Source organism: Toxotes jaculatrix, chromosome 17 (genome assembly GCF_017976425.1).
Source record: "Toxotes jaculatrix isolate fToxJac2 chromosome 17, fToxJac2.pri, whole genome shotgun sequence".
Taxonomy (NCBI): Eukaryota; Metazoa; Chordata; class Actinopteri; family Toxotidae; genus Toxotes; species Toxotes jaculatrix.
This window is the reverse complement of record NC_054410.1, coordinates 4,079,591-4,094,343: the sequence shown is the minus strand read 5'-3', so window position 1 is coordinate 4,094,343 and position 14,753 is coordinate 4,079,591. Positions and strand designations below refer to the sequence as shown.

The following is a 14,753-nucleotide window of genomic DNA, read 5'->3' as shown; positions in this document are numbered from 1 at the left end:
GCTTTGTTTTTAACACAAATAGTGTTATGACGCACAGAACACAACTTCATGGAAAATTTTCCCATGTGTCATAATTTTCATCCGAAATCCTGAGGATACACATTTGTCTCACTGAGCTCAGATGACAAAAAGGTTTTGGAGACGCAGCAGATGGAAGTTTGTGTCTCTACCACTTTATATCACTGTCATTTTTGTAAATAAATATCCTGTTAAGTCACATGGGCCAAGATCTTTACTGACTGAATAATTTCCGGTGAAGACTTTGATTGATTGAATATATGAAATTAATTATAATTTATGTTTAAAATATTTTCATTAATGTTGTTTTTGTGATTGGTCTAATCAGATTTTCATGCTTCAGATATTAAATGTCTTAGTGTGTCTAAGCTTGATTACATTAAACTGAATTTTACAGTAAGTGTGCATGTAAATGTTCCAGTTCCCCCCTCGAACCAGTCTCCCCAGTGAATAATTTGGATGCACAGACACAGCAGCCTTCCTGTTCATTGTTGGTCTGCGAAATCTCACATATCTCTGAACTGTGTACACTTGTAAGATGTCTGTGAAAACCAGCCACAGCTGTGTGAATAAATATTGCATCCAATATGATCTACAGTAACTCGCAGAAACCGCAGAGGGAGAGCAGCCAGGACATCAGAGGACAACTTGGGGCTTGAAAACACCAGGGGGCAGAATTACATTTAAATGTAAATTACTGTACTTGTTCATTCAAAGCCAGCTTCTAGTACCTCAAGACACACAGTATAAGTCTGAACTCAGTCAGATTCAGAGGGATGGTCTGCACGTGTGGTTTTTTTTTCCCCACTGTTTGAATTTCTGTCCAGATTAAAAAGAATGAAAACAGTGCCACCTACTGGACCAAAGTATGTAGCAGCAGGAAATCAAACTACAGTACAATTGTGTCTTACCGAAATTACCAAGTCAGTGACCTGCACAGCAGTCAGACTGAAAGAGGTAAATCACTCCAGCGTGGAGAATCTTTGTTCAACCAGGTTCATACATTTGTCTTTATCATTATGAGGACATTAAAAATGTTGTACTTTCTTTCTTAAAACAGTCTTCCCAGGAGCAAAATCTTGTTTTGTTTTTTTTTTACATTTGACTCACTTGATCTTCATCAGGTCCATTCTGTCCCTTTAAGAGCACAAATTTCTTGTCACCAAAAAAAAAAAACACTACAAATACAGAAATGTGTTTCATCTTCTCATCAGCAAAAAATATATCACTGAAAAACAGCCTGTCAGTGTTACTGATTGGAATTACAGTTAATGCAGATGTCAGTGGTGGACTGCAGGGGGACCCCAAGTACCATTTACTATACTCCACATCACATTGCACAAAGAACTGACACTCCCACCTGCACATCTTCATTTCTCTCCAATGATATGAGACATTGTTAGTTTAATTAAAGCAGAACATGGATATCATCGTTACACAAGGCGTCCTCAGACTGTCAGTCTGTTTGCTGTGGATGTCAGGTAATTAATAATAAAATAAACTCTAGACTCTGCATTGAAAGTTCAACTATACTTTCATTTTTTTCAATGTTTTACTTTTATAATGATCAGTTTATTTGAAATGAAAGCGATCATAGAAAAACATGTGGTACTGTCTTTTGCTGAACACACAGGTCTAATTGATGGAAGTGATGTCAACCAGATCCCAGTACTGTGGATGAAAGAGGGTGAAAATGCAACAATACACTGCAACCAAACCAAGGGTGTAGCCTACAGCCAGATGTACTGGTACAGACAGCTGCCTGGAGAAAACATGAAACTAATTGTCTTCACAACAATAGGAAAACAAGATCACGACTTTGGAGATATCAGAGGAGAGAAATTCTCAGCCACCAAGCCTGATGCTGAGACTGGGACATTCACAGTGAACAATCTGGAGCCACGAGATAAAGGCTTGTATTTCTGTGCTGTGAGCCAACACAGTGACACAGACACATGTGAAAGCTGAACAAAAACCTCAATGCACTACTGGCACAACTTAAAAAAAATGAACGTGATGTACTGTAGGGGGACCTCGAGTACCACAAATTCTCCCACTTTGATAACACACCACACAATATATGACACTCCCACCTGTGGCTCTTTATAACTCTGTCACTACACTGACACTGATGTGTGTGACTTTGACTTTCTGAACATGGATATTATCGAACATGGTCTCATCAGCTTGTTACTATTTCTCCTCTGGATGAAAGGTAAAGTACAAGAAGAACAGCACACTGAATTAATGAAAAATAAAAAAAGAGGAGAAAAGAGCAAAAGCTCAGAATCACTGCAAATGTCCTGCTCTATGTGAGTTTAAAAAAAAACTTTGCTGTTATGTCCACAGGATTTATTGATGGGAGTGATGTCACCCAGGACGACATACTGTGGAAAAAAGAGGGTGAAAACGCAAAAATACACTGCAGCCACACCAAGGATGCTAGCTACTTCCAGATGTACTGGTACAGACAGCTGCCTGGAGAAACCATGAAACTAATTGTGTTCACAACAACAGCAAAAAAAGATCACGACTTTGGAGATTTCAGTGGAGATAAATTCTCAGCCACCAAGCCTGATGCTCAGACTGGGACGTTCACAGTGAACAATCTGGAGCCACGAGATAAAGGCTTGTATTTCTGTGCTGTGAGTAAACACAGTGACACAGACACATGTGAAAGCTGAACAAAAACCTCAGTGCACTATTGGCACAGCTGTTTCCAAAACTGTTACTCTCATGGACTGTGGGGGAACCTCGAGAGCCACACTGAGACACTGCAATTTAAGATAAACAGACATACATGGAACACTGAAACTATTACAAGCTGATAGAGAACAGCTAACAGACAGAATGAACTCATTCAATCGTGATAACTGAACAGGCTCTGGAAGTGCATCAACTGCCATCCTTTATAAAACTAAATCAAAATGTTCTGGATAACAAAGTACACTGAAATAAAGAGCAGCAGCAGGTTCTATGTCTGTGTGCCTGTGGTCCGTGCAAAGCATCTGATAAAGACTTAAATATTTCAAATAGTGGCCCAGGATATTTGAGTTCAGAAAAAAAATCATCCAAAATCCTGTGACACTTCCACAAACTGCACAACTGAACCCAAACAGCTATCAGCCACCGTGTGAGTGACGCCTTCACTGAGGCAGCCTACAGTATTTTTCACACCAGCAGGGGGAAACAAACCTCAGCAAATGAAATGAGACTGACGACCTACACTTTCATTAACTACTGTATCAACATAACACTGCTCCCCCAGCTCAGAAAGTTAAAGCTATGCCTCTCTGACACCTCCCCTTTGCATTATACTGTAACACTGATGCACTCTCATCCACAGGTTGTGAACTGACAGGACCCTTAAAGGAGAGCTGATAGTGGAGTCTCACATCTTAACTTCTTTAACATGATCTTCATGCTCTTTATATTTTGTTTCCTTCATCTGCCAGGAAATAAGGGTGAGAACAACAAGAACACTCCAGAGCAAGACAATGCAAAGTTAATGATTTCTGTGTTAAAAATCTCATGTCTTCTTTTTCCACAGGTGCCTCTGACACCAAACGTGTGGACCAAACACCTCCATTCATCATTAAGAGAACTACAGAATCTGTTGACAGAGAGATCAGCTGTTCACATAGTATAACGAATTTTGAGCGCATTTACTGGTACAAAAAAGATGAACACAATTTTAAGTTTCTGGGATATCTAAATATGAACTTCCCAAACCTTGAGGCTGACGTGAAAGGAAAAATCAGCTTCGATGGAGATGGCCGAAAAAACTCAAGCCTCACCATTTCCAATCTTTCATTAAGTGACAGTGGTGTGTATTTCTGTGCTGCTAGTTAGCACAGTGCTGCAGATTCCCCTCATGTCAATACAAAAACACTCAAGTCAGTAACAAACCTCAGACAGAAAAGATGTTCAAGCACCTGAACACCTGCAGCCAGCCTCCTTGAAGATTTTTATCTACTGTTTGATACAACATTGACCTCCTCTGACTCTGTGCTATTTGTGATGTTTGAAATAAAGTGTTTTTTTCAGCAGTTCACTCAAAAATAGTTTCCAATTAATTTTCTGTCAATTGAATCTTTGAAGTCTGAACTAATTGCTGCAGATCTAACGATAAAGTGGCATAAACTAACAAGAGTCTGAGACCTGAACTTGTCTACTCAATGCAGTCTGCTTCAGGTGTCAGCTTGTCACTGCAACTGATCTAAAGTAGAACTAATCTACAGGGGAGTGATGTACTGTAGGGGGACCTCCACTACCACTGACACTACACTTTAAATGTCAGTGCTGATTTGTATGAGGCAGCTCACAGGATCAGTTCACACGATGCAGTGACACTCCCACAGGCAGCTCCTCATATCTCTGTAACTACATGAGACTCTGGCAGTTTGGGTCAGAACATGGAGATCATCATTAAACAAGGCCTACTCAGATTGTCAGTCTTTCTGCTGTGGACTCCAGGTAATTAACAACTAAATCAGGTGTGGACACAGGTTTACATTCTAAGATTTAGCTCTCATGTCCTGTTGGAGAAGATGTCAGAGAATATTTTACCAATCACTATATTATAAATATGTTGCAGTAATATTTACTGTTATGTCCACAGGATTTATCGATGGGAGTGATGTCACCCAGGATCCTGGGATACTGTGGAAAAAAGAGGGTGAAGACGCAACAATAAACTGCAACCAAAGCAAGGGTTTGGATTACTTCCAGATGTACTGGTACAGACAGCTGCCTGGAGAAAACATGAAGCTAATTGTGTTCACAACAACAGGAAAACAAGATCACGACTTTGGAAATTTCAGCAAAGAGAAATTCTCAGCCACCAAGCCTGATGTTCAGACTGGGACGTTCACAGTGAAGAATCTGGTTCCACGAGATAAAGGCTTGTATTTCTGTGCTGTGAGTAAACACAGTGACACAGACACATGTGAAAGCTGAACAAAAACCTCAGTGCACTATTGGCACAACTTAAAAAAAAAACAAAAAAAACAAAGTGATGTACTGTAGGGGGACCTCGAGTGCCACAAATTCTCCCACTTTGATAACACACCACACAATATATGACACTCCCACCTGTGGCTCTTTATAACTCTGTAACTACTCTGACACTGATGTGTGTGACTCTGACTTTCTGAACATGGATATTATCGAACATGGTCTCATCAGCTTGTTGTTATTTCTCCTCTGGATGAAAGGTAAAGTACATGAAGAACAGCACACTGAATTAATGAAAAATAAAAAAAAAGAGGGGAAAAGAGCAAAAGCTCAGAATCACTGGAAATGTCCTGCTCTATGTGAGTTTTGAAAAAAACTTTGCTGTTATGCACACAGGTCTAACTGATGGGACTGATGTCACCCAGGACGACATACTGTGGAAGAAAGAGGGTGAAAATGCAACAATACACTGCAGCCACACCAAGGGTGCTAGCTACTTCCAGATGTACTGGTACAGACAGCTGCCTGGAGAAACCATGGAACTAATTGTCTTCACAACAACAGCAAAAAAAGATCACGACTTTGGAGATATCAGAGGAGAGAAATTCTCAGCCACCAAGCCTGATGCTCAGACTGGGACGTTCACAGTGAACAATCTGGAGCCACGAGATAAAGGCTTGTATTTCTGTGCTGTGAGTAAACACAGTGACACAGACACATGTGAAAGCTGAACAAAAACCTCAGTGCACTATTGGCACAGCTGTTTCCAAAACTGTTACTCTCATGGACTGTGGGGGAACCTTGAGTGCCACACTGAGACACTGCAATTTAAGATAAACAGACATACATGGAACACTGAAACAATTACAAACTGATAGAGAACAGCTAACAGACAGAATGAACTCATTCAATCGTGATAACTGAACAGGCTCTGGAAGTGCATCAACTGCCATCCTTTATAAAACTAAATGAAAATGCTCTGGATAAGAAAGTACACTGAGCTAAAGAGCAGCAGCAGGTTCTATGTCTGTGTGCCTGTGGTCCGTGCAAAGCATCTGATAAAGACTTAAATATTTCAAATAGTGGCCCAGGATATTTCAGTTCAGAAAAAAATCATCCAAAATCCTGTGACACTTCCACAAACTGCACAACTGAACCCAAATAACTATCATCCATCGTGTGAGTGACGCCTTTACTGAGGCAGCCTACAGTATTTTTCACACCAGCAGGGGGAAACAAACCTCAGCAAATGAAATGAGACTGACGACCTACACTTCCATTAACTACTGTATCAACATAACACTTCTCCCCCAGCTCAGAAAGTTAAAGCTATGCCTCTCTGACACCTCCCCTTTGCATTATACTGTAACACTGATGCACTCTCGTCCACAGGTTGTGAACTGACAGGACCCTTAAAGGAGAGCTGATAGTGGAGTCTCACATCTTAACTTCTTTAACATGATCTTCATGCTCTTTATATTTTGTTTCCTTCATCTGCCAGGAAATAAGGGTGAGAACAACAAGAACACTCCAGAGCAAGACAATGCAAAGTTAATGATTTCTGTGTTTAAAATCTCATGTCTTATTTTTCCACAGGTGCCTCTGACACCAAACGTGTGGACCAAACACCTCCATTCATCATTAAGAAAATGAATCAGTCTGTTGACAGAGAGATCAACTGTTCACACAGTATATCGGGTTATAACAACATTCTCTGGTACAAACAAGAGAAACATAAGGATTTGAAGTTTCTGGGTTATCAATATTCAAACTGGGAACCAAAGCCTGAGGATGACGTGAGAGGAAAAATCAGCTTTGATGGAGATGCCAGTAAATACTCACGCCTCACCATTTCCAATCTTTCATTAAATGACAGTGGTGTGTATTTCTGTGCTGCTTGTTAACACAGTGCTGCAGATTCCCCTCATGTCAATACAAAAACCATCAAGTCAGCAACAAACCTCAGACAGAAAAGATGTTCAAGCACCTGAACACCTGCAGCCAGCCTCCATCTAAACCTTTGAAGATTTTTGTCCATTGTTTGATTAGACTTTGAGCTCCTCTGCCACTGTGCTATGTGTGAGGTTTGAAATAGATTTTTCTTTCAGCAATCCACTGAATAACAGTTGGCAATTAGGTTTCAGTCAAGTGAATCTTTGATTTCAGGACTAATTGCTGCAGATAAAGCTGGTGAACTAACAAGAGTCTCAGACCTGAACTTGTCTGCCCAATGCAGTTTGCAGGTGTAACTAGTGACTGAGTAAAAGCCTTGTTAAGAACATGAGACACATCAATTCAAAGTCATCCATGTAATGTTTTAAAAATGTCTTCAAATCACAAAAATACATGATAGCATCAAATCTGGCCTCTAACTTGTCACTGTTACTGATCTAAAGTAGAACTAATCTACAGGGGAGTGATGTACTGTAGGGGGACCTCCACTACCACTGATACTACACTTTAAATGTCAGTGCAGATTTGTATGAGGCAGCTCACAGGATCAGTTCACACGATGCAGTGACACTCCCACAGGCAGCTCCTCATATCTCTGCACCTACATGAGACTCTGGCAGTTTGGGTCAGAACATGGAGATCATCATTAAACAAGGCCTCCTCAGATTGTCAGTCTTTCTGCTGTGGACTCCAGGTAATTAACTACTAAATCAAGTGTGAACACAGGTTTACATTTTAATATTCAGCTATCATGTCCTATTGGAGAGGATGTCAGAGAATATTTTAAGAACCAGAATATTATAAATATTTTACATTAATATTTTATGTCCACAGGTTTTATAGATGGGAGTGATGTCACCCAGGATCCTGTGATACTGTGGAAAAAAGAGGGTGAAGACGCAACAATAAACTGCAACCAAACCAAGGGTTTGGATTACTTCCAGATGTACTGGTACAGACAGCTGCCTGGAGAAAACATGAAACTAATTGTGTTCACAACAACAGGAAAAAAAGATCACGACTTTGGAAATTTCAGCAAAGAGAAATTCTCAGCCACTAGGCCTGATGTTCAGACTGGGACGTTCACAGTGAAGAATCTGGTTCCACGAGATAAAGGCTTGTATTTCTGTGCTGTGAGCCAACACAGTGACACAGACACATGTGAAAGCTGAACAAAAACCTTAATGCACTATTGGCACAACTTAAAAAAAAAAACGAACGTGATGTACTGTAGGGGGACCTCGAGTGCCACAAATTCTCCCACTTTGATAACACACCACACAATATATGACACTCCCACCTGTGGCTCTTTATAACTCTGTAACTACACTGACACTGATGTGTGTGACTCTGACTTTCTGAACATGGATATTATCGAACATGGTCTCATCAGCTTGTTGTTATTTCTCCTCTGGATGAAAGGCAAAGTACAAGAACAGCACACTGAATTAATGAAAAATAAAAAAAAGAGGATGAAAGAGCAAAAGCTCAGAATCACTGCAAATGTCCTGCTGTATGTGAGTTTTAAAAAAAACTTTGCTGTTATGCACACAGGTCTAACTGATGGGACTGATGTCACCCAGGACGACATACTGTGGAAGAAAGAGGGTGAAAATGCAACAATACACTGCAGCCACACCAAGGGTTGGGAGTACTTCCAGATGTACTGGTACAGACAGCTGCCTGGAGAAACCATGGAACTAATTGTGTTCACAACAACAACAACAGTAAGAAATGATCACGATTTTGGAGATTTCAGAGGAGATAAATTCTCAGCCACCAAGCCTGATGCTGAGACTGGGACGTTCACAGTGAAGAAACTGGTTCCACAAGATAAAGGCTTGTATTTCTGTGCTGTGAGTAAACACAGTGACACAGACACATGTGAAAGCTGAACAAAAACCTCAGTGCACTATTGGCACAGCTGTTTCCAAAGTTATTAATCTCTACTGTAATGGAACCTCGAGTGCAACACTGAAACTGCAGAATAACACATGTAAGTTAATATTGGTTGACACAGTAGAATACATATTTAATATTTGTTTTTCATAATTTGACTGTTTGAACATATATCAGTCATTATTATTCACAATAAAGACACACGTGGAACATCAAAACCATTACGAGCTGATAGAAAACATCTATCAGCCATCGTGTGAGTGACGCCTTTACTGAGGCAGCATACAGTATTTTTCACTCCAGCAGGGGGAAACAAACCTCAGCAAATGAAATGAGACTGACGACCTACACTTCCATTAACTACTGTGTCAACATAACACTTCTCCCCCAGCTCATAAAGTTACAGCTATGCCTCTCTGACACCTCCCCTTTGCATTATACTGTAACACTGATGCACTCTCGTCCACAGGTTGTGAACTGACAGGACCCTTAAAGGAGAGCTGATAGTGGAGCCTCACATCTTAACTTCTTTAACATGATCTTCATGCTCTTTATATTTTGTTTCCTTCATCTGCCAGGAAATAAGGGTGAGAACAACAAGAACACTCCAGAGCAAGACAATGCAAAGTTAATGATTTCTGTGTTTAAAATCTCATGTCTTCTTTTTCCACAGGTGCCTCTGACACCAAACGTGTGGACCAAACACCTCCATTCATCATTAAGAAAATTAATCAGTCTGTTGACAGAGAGATCAACTGTTCACACAGTATATCGGGTTATAACTACATTTACTGGTACAAACAAGATGAACATAAAGCTCTAAAGTTTCTGGGATATCAATATGTGGACACAGAACCGAACATCGAGGACGACGTGAAAGGAAAAATCAGCTTTGATGGAGATGGCCGTAAACACTCACACCTCACCATTTCCAGTCTTTCATTAAGTGACAGTGGTGTGTATTTCTGTGCTGCTAGTTAGCACAGTGCTGCAGATTCCCCTCATGTCAATACAAAAACACTCAAGTCAGCAACAAACCTCAGACAAAAAAGATGTTCAAGCACCTGAACACCTGCAGCCAGCCTCCATCTAAACCAAGACTTTGAAGATTTTTATCCACTGTTAGATACAGCTTTGACCTCCTCTGACACTGTGCTGTGTGTGAGGTTTGAAATAAAGTTTTTTTTTAAGCGGTTAATATATGAAAAATATGTTTCCAATTATCTGTCAGATGAATTTTTGATTTAAGGACTAATTGCTGTAGCTCTAATGATAAAGCTGGTGAACAAACAAGAGTCTCAGACCTGAACTTTTCTGCCCTTCAGGTGTCAGAAACATCACTGCCAAGAACGTGAGACACGTAAATTCAAAATCTGACTTCATCAAGTTAATATTTCTCCTCACTGCTTAGTCAAGAAGTACAGGATGATGCCCGGGCTTCTGTTTTAGGAATGTCTTTAAATGTGGTCATCACAAAATATAAGGTAGCATGATGGCATCAAATCTGGCCTCTTACTTGTTGCTGTTACTGATCTAAAGTACAACTAATCTACAGGGGAGTGATGTACTGTAGGGGGACCTCCACTACCACTGATACTACACTTTAAATGTCAGTGCAGATTTGTATGAGGCAGCTCGCAGGATCAGTTCACACGATGCAGTGACACTCCCACAGGCAGCTCCTCATATCTCTTTAACTACATGAGACTCTGGCAGTTTGGGTCAGAACATGGAGATCATCATTAAACAAGGCCTCCTCAGATTGTCAGTCTTTCTGCTGTGGACTCCAGGTAATTAACAACAACATCAGGTGTGGACACAGGTTTACATTCTAAGATTTAGCTCTCATGTCCTGTTGGAGAAGATGTCAAAGAATATTTTACCAATCACTATATTATAGATATGTTGCAGTAATATTTACTGTTATACACACAGGTTTTATTACTGGGAGTGATGTCACCCAGGACGACATACTGTGGAAAAAAGAGGGTGAAAATGCAACAATACACTGCAGACACACCAAGGGTGATTTTTTCTATGAGATGTACTGGTACAGACAGCTGCCTGGAGAAAACATGAAGCTAATTGTGTTCACAACAACAGCAAAAAAAAATCATGACTTTGGAAACTTCAGCCAAGAGAAATTCTCAGCCACCAAGCCTGATGCTCAGACTGGGACGTTCACAGTGAAGAATCTGGTTCCAAAAGATAAAGGCTTGTATTTCTGTGCTGTGAGTAAACACAGTGACACAGACACATGTGAAAGCTGAACAAAAACCTCAGTGCACTATTGGCACAGCTGTTTCCAAAATGATTAATCTCATGTACTGTAGGGGAACCTCGAGTGCCACACTGAGACTGCACACTAACACATTTATGTTAAGAGTGGTTGACATAGTAAATTCAATTTTTAAGATAATTTTTCTATTTTCCTAATTTTCATTCCAGTGAGAGAGACACGTGGAAAATCTGAACAATTACAAACTGATAGAGAACAGCTAACAGACAGAATGAACTAATTCAATCGTAATTATTGAACAGGCTCTGGAAGTGCATCAGTTGCCGTCCTTTATAAAACTACATGAAAATGTTCTGGATAACAAAGTACACTAAAATAAAGAGCAGCAGCAGGTTCTACGTCTGTGTGCCTGTGGTCCTTGCAAAGCATCTGATAAAGAATTAAATATTTCAAATACTGGCCCAGGAAATTTCACTCCAGAACAGAATCATGCAAAATCCTGTGACACTTCCACAAACTGCACAACTGAACCCAAATATCTATCATCCATCGTGTGAGTGACGCCTTTACTGAGGCAGCCTACAGTATTTTTCACACCAGCAGGGGGAAACAAACCTCAGCAAATGAAATGAGACTAACGACCTACACTTCCATTAACTACTGTATCAACATAACACTGCTCCCCCAGCTCATAAAGTTAAAGCTATGCCTCTCTGACACCTCCCCTTTGCATTATACTGTAACACTGATGCACTCTCGTCCACAGGTTGTGAACTGACAGGACCCTTAAAGGAGAGCTGATAGTGGAGCCTCACATCTTAACTTCTTTAACATGATCTTCATGCTCTTTATATTTTGTTTCCTTCATCTGCCAGGAAATAAGGGTGAGAACAACAAGAACACTCCAGAGCAAGACAATGCAAAGTTAATGATTTCTGTTAAAAATCTCATGTCTTCTTTTTCCACAGGTGCCTCTGACACCAAACGTGTGGACCAAACACCTCCATTCATCATTAAGAAAATTAATCAGTCTGTTAACAATGAGATCAGCTGTTCACACAGTATCACAAATTATGACAACATTCTCTGGTACAAACAAGAGAAACACAAAGATCTGAAGTTTCTGGGATATCAATATTCAAACTTGGAACCAAAGCCTGAGGATGACGTGAGAGGAAAAATCAGCTTTGATGGAGATGGCAATAAATACTCACGCCTCACCATTTCCAATCTTTCATTAAGTGACAGTGGTGTGTATTTCTGTGCTGCTAGTTAGCACAGTTCTGCAGATTCCCCTCATGTCAATACAAAAACCATCAAGTCAGTAACAAACCTCAGACAGAAAAGATGTTCAAGCCCCTGAACACCTGCAGCCAGCCTCCATCTAAACCAGGCCTTTGGCAACTATTGTTCAGTGGATTGCTGAAAGAAAAATCTATTTCAAACCTCACACATAGCACAGTGTCAGAGAAGTCTAATCAAACAGTAAATAAAAATCTTCAATTAGGTTTCGGTCAAGTGATTTCAGGACTAATTGCTGCAGATAAAGCTGGTGAACTAACAAGAGTCTCAGACCTGAACTTGTCTGCCCAATGCAGTTTGCTTCAGGTGTAACTAGTGACTGAGTAAAAGCCGTGTCAAGAACATGAGACACATCAATTCAAAGTCATCCATCTAATGTTTTAAAAATGTCTTCAAATCACAAAAATACATGGTGGCATCAAATCTGGCCTCTAACTTGTCACTGTTACTGATCTAAAGTACAACTAATCTACAGGGGAGTGATGTACTGTAGGGGGACCTCCACTACCACTGATACTACACTACAATGTCAGTGCAGATTTGTATGAGGCAGCTCACAGGATCAGTTCACACGATGCAGTGACACTCCCACAGGCAGCTCCTCATATCTCTGTAACTACATGAGACTCTGGCAGTTTGGGTCAGAACATGGAGATCATCATTAAACAAGGCCTCCTCAGATTGTCAGTCTTTCTGCTGTGGACTCCAGGTAATGAACTACTAAATCAGGTGTGGACACAGGTTTACATTCTAAGATTTAGCTCATGTCCTGTTGGAGAAGATGTCAGAGAATATTTTATGAACCTCAATACTATAAATATGTTGCAGTAATATTTACTGTTATGTCCACAGGATTTATCGATGGGAGTGATGTCACCCAGGACGACATACTGTGGAAAAAAGAGGGTGAAGACGCAACAATACACTGCAGACACACCAAAGGTGACCTTTATTACCAGATGTACTGGTACAGACAGCTGCCTGGAGAAAACATGAAACTAATTGTGTTCACAACAACAACAACAAAAGAAGATCACGATTTTGGAAACTTCAGCAAAGAGAAATTCTCAGCCACCAAGCCTGATGCTCAGACTGGGACGTTCACAGTGAAGGAACTGGTTCCACAAGATAAAGGCTTGTATTTCTGTGCTGTGAGCCAACACAGTGACACAGGCACATGTGAAAGCTGAACAAAAACCTCAGTGCACTATTGGCACAGCTGTTTCCAAAATGATTAATCTCATGTACTGGAATGGGATTTTGACAGCCACACTGACATTACATAATAACACATTTATATTAAAACTGGTTGACAAAATAATTTCAGTTTTTAAGATTTTTTATCGATTTTCATAATTTGACTGTTTAAAAGTATATAAATAATTGTTTATCAAGATAAAGAGACTCGTGGAAAACCTAAACAATTACAAGCTGATTGAGAACAAGCAACAAACAAAATGAACTAATTTAATTGTAATTACTGTGTAATGTCTTTGTGCCTGTGATCAGTACAAATCATCTCCTAAGGAAATAAATTTTACAAATACTGGCCAAAGATATTCTCTCCAGAACAGAACCATCCAAAATCTGTGACACTTCCACAAACTGCACAACTGAACCCAAACATCTATCAGCCATCGTGTGAGTGACGCCTTTACTGAGGCAGCCTACAGTATTTTTCACTCCAGCAGGGGGAAACAAACCTCAGCAAATGAAATGAGACTAACGACCTACACTTCCATTAACTACTGTATCAACATAACACTGCTCCCCCAGCTCAGAAAGTTAAAGCTATGCCTCTCTGACACCTCCCCTTTGCATTATACTGTAATACTGATGCACTCTCGTCCACAGGTTGTGAACTAACAGGACCCTTAAAGGAGAGCTGATAGTGGAGTCTCACATCTTAACTTCTTTAACATGATCTTCATGCTCTTTATATTTTGTTTCCTTCATCTGCCAGGAAATAAGGGTGAGAACAACAAGAACACTCCAGAGCAAGACAATGCAAAGTTAATGATTTCTGTGTTTAAAATCTCATGTCTTCTTTTTCCACAGGTGCCTCTGACACCAAACGTGTGGACCAAACACCTCCGTTCATCATTAAGAAAATGAATCAGTCTGTTGACAGAGAGATCAGCTGTTCACACAGTATAGCAAATTATAACGACATTCTCTGGTACAAACAAGAGAAACACAAGGCTCTAAAGTTTCTGGGATATATAAATGGGAACTTCCCATACCCCGAGACCGACATAAAAGGAAAAATCAGCTTCGATGGAGATGGCCGAAAAAACTCAAGCCTCACCATTTCCAATCTTTCATTAAGTGACAGTGGTGTGTATTTCTGTGCTGCTCGGTAGCACAGTTCTGCAGATTCCCCTCA

The 14,753-nt window shown here is 40.2% G+C and overlaps 2 gene segments (V, D, J or C); both read left to right on the top strand.

The window, feature by feature from the left end:
• The first annotated feature begins 4,360 nt into the window (after window positions 1–4,360).
• On the top strand, window positions 4,361–4,989 carry LOC121196841. The segment is given in 2 exon segments: window positions 4,361–4,494; window positions 4,640–4,989. Coding segments are annotated over 2 exon segments (399 nt in total).
• A 5,497-nt stretch (window positions 4,990–10,486) lies between these two features.
• The window catches only part of LOC121196834, a 61,632-nt gene continuing 57,365 nt past the window's right edge, over window positions 10,487–14,753 (top strand). The window contains 2 exon segments of the C gene segment in view: window positions 10,487–10,616; window positions 10,762–11,040. Coding sequence covers window positions 10,556–10,616; window positions 10,762–11,040 — 340 coding nt within the window.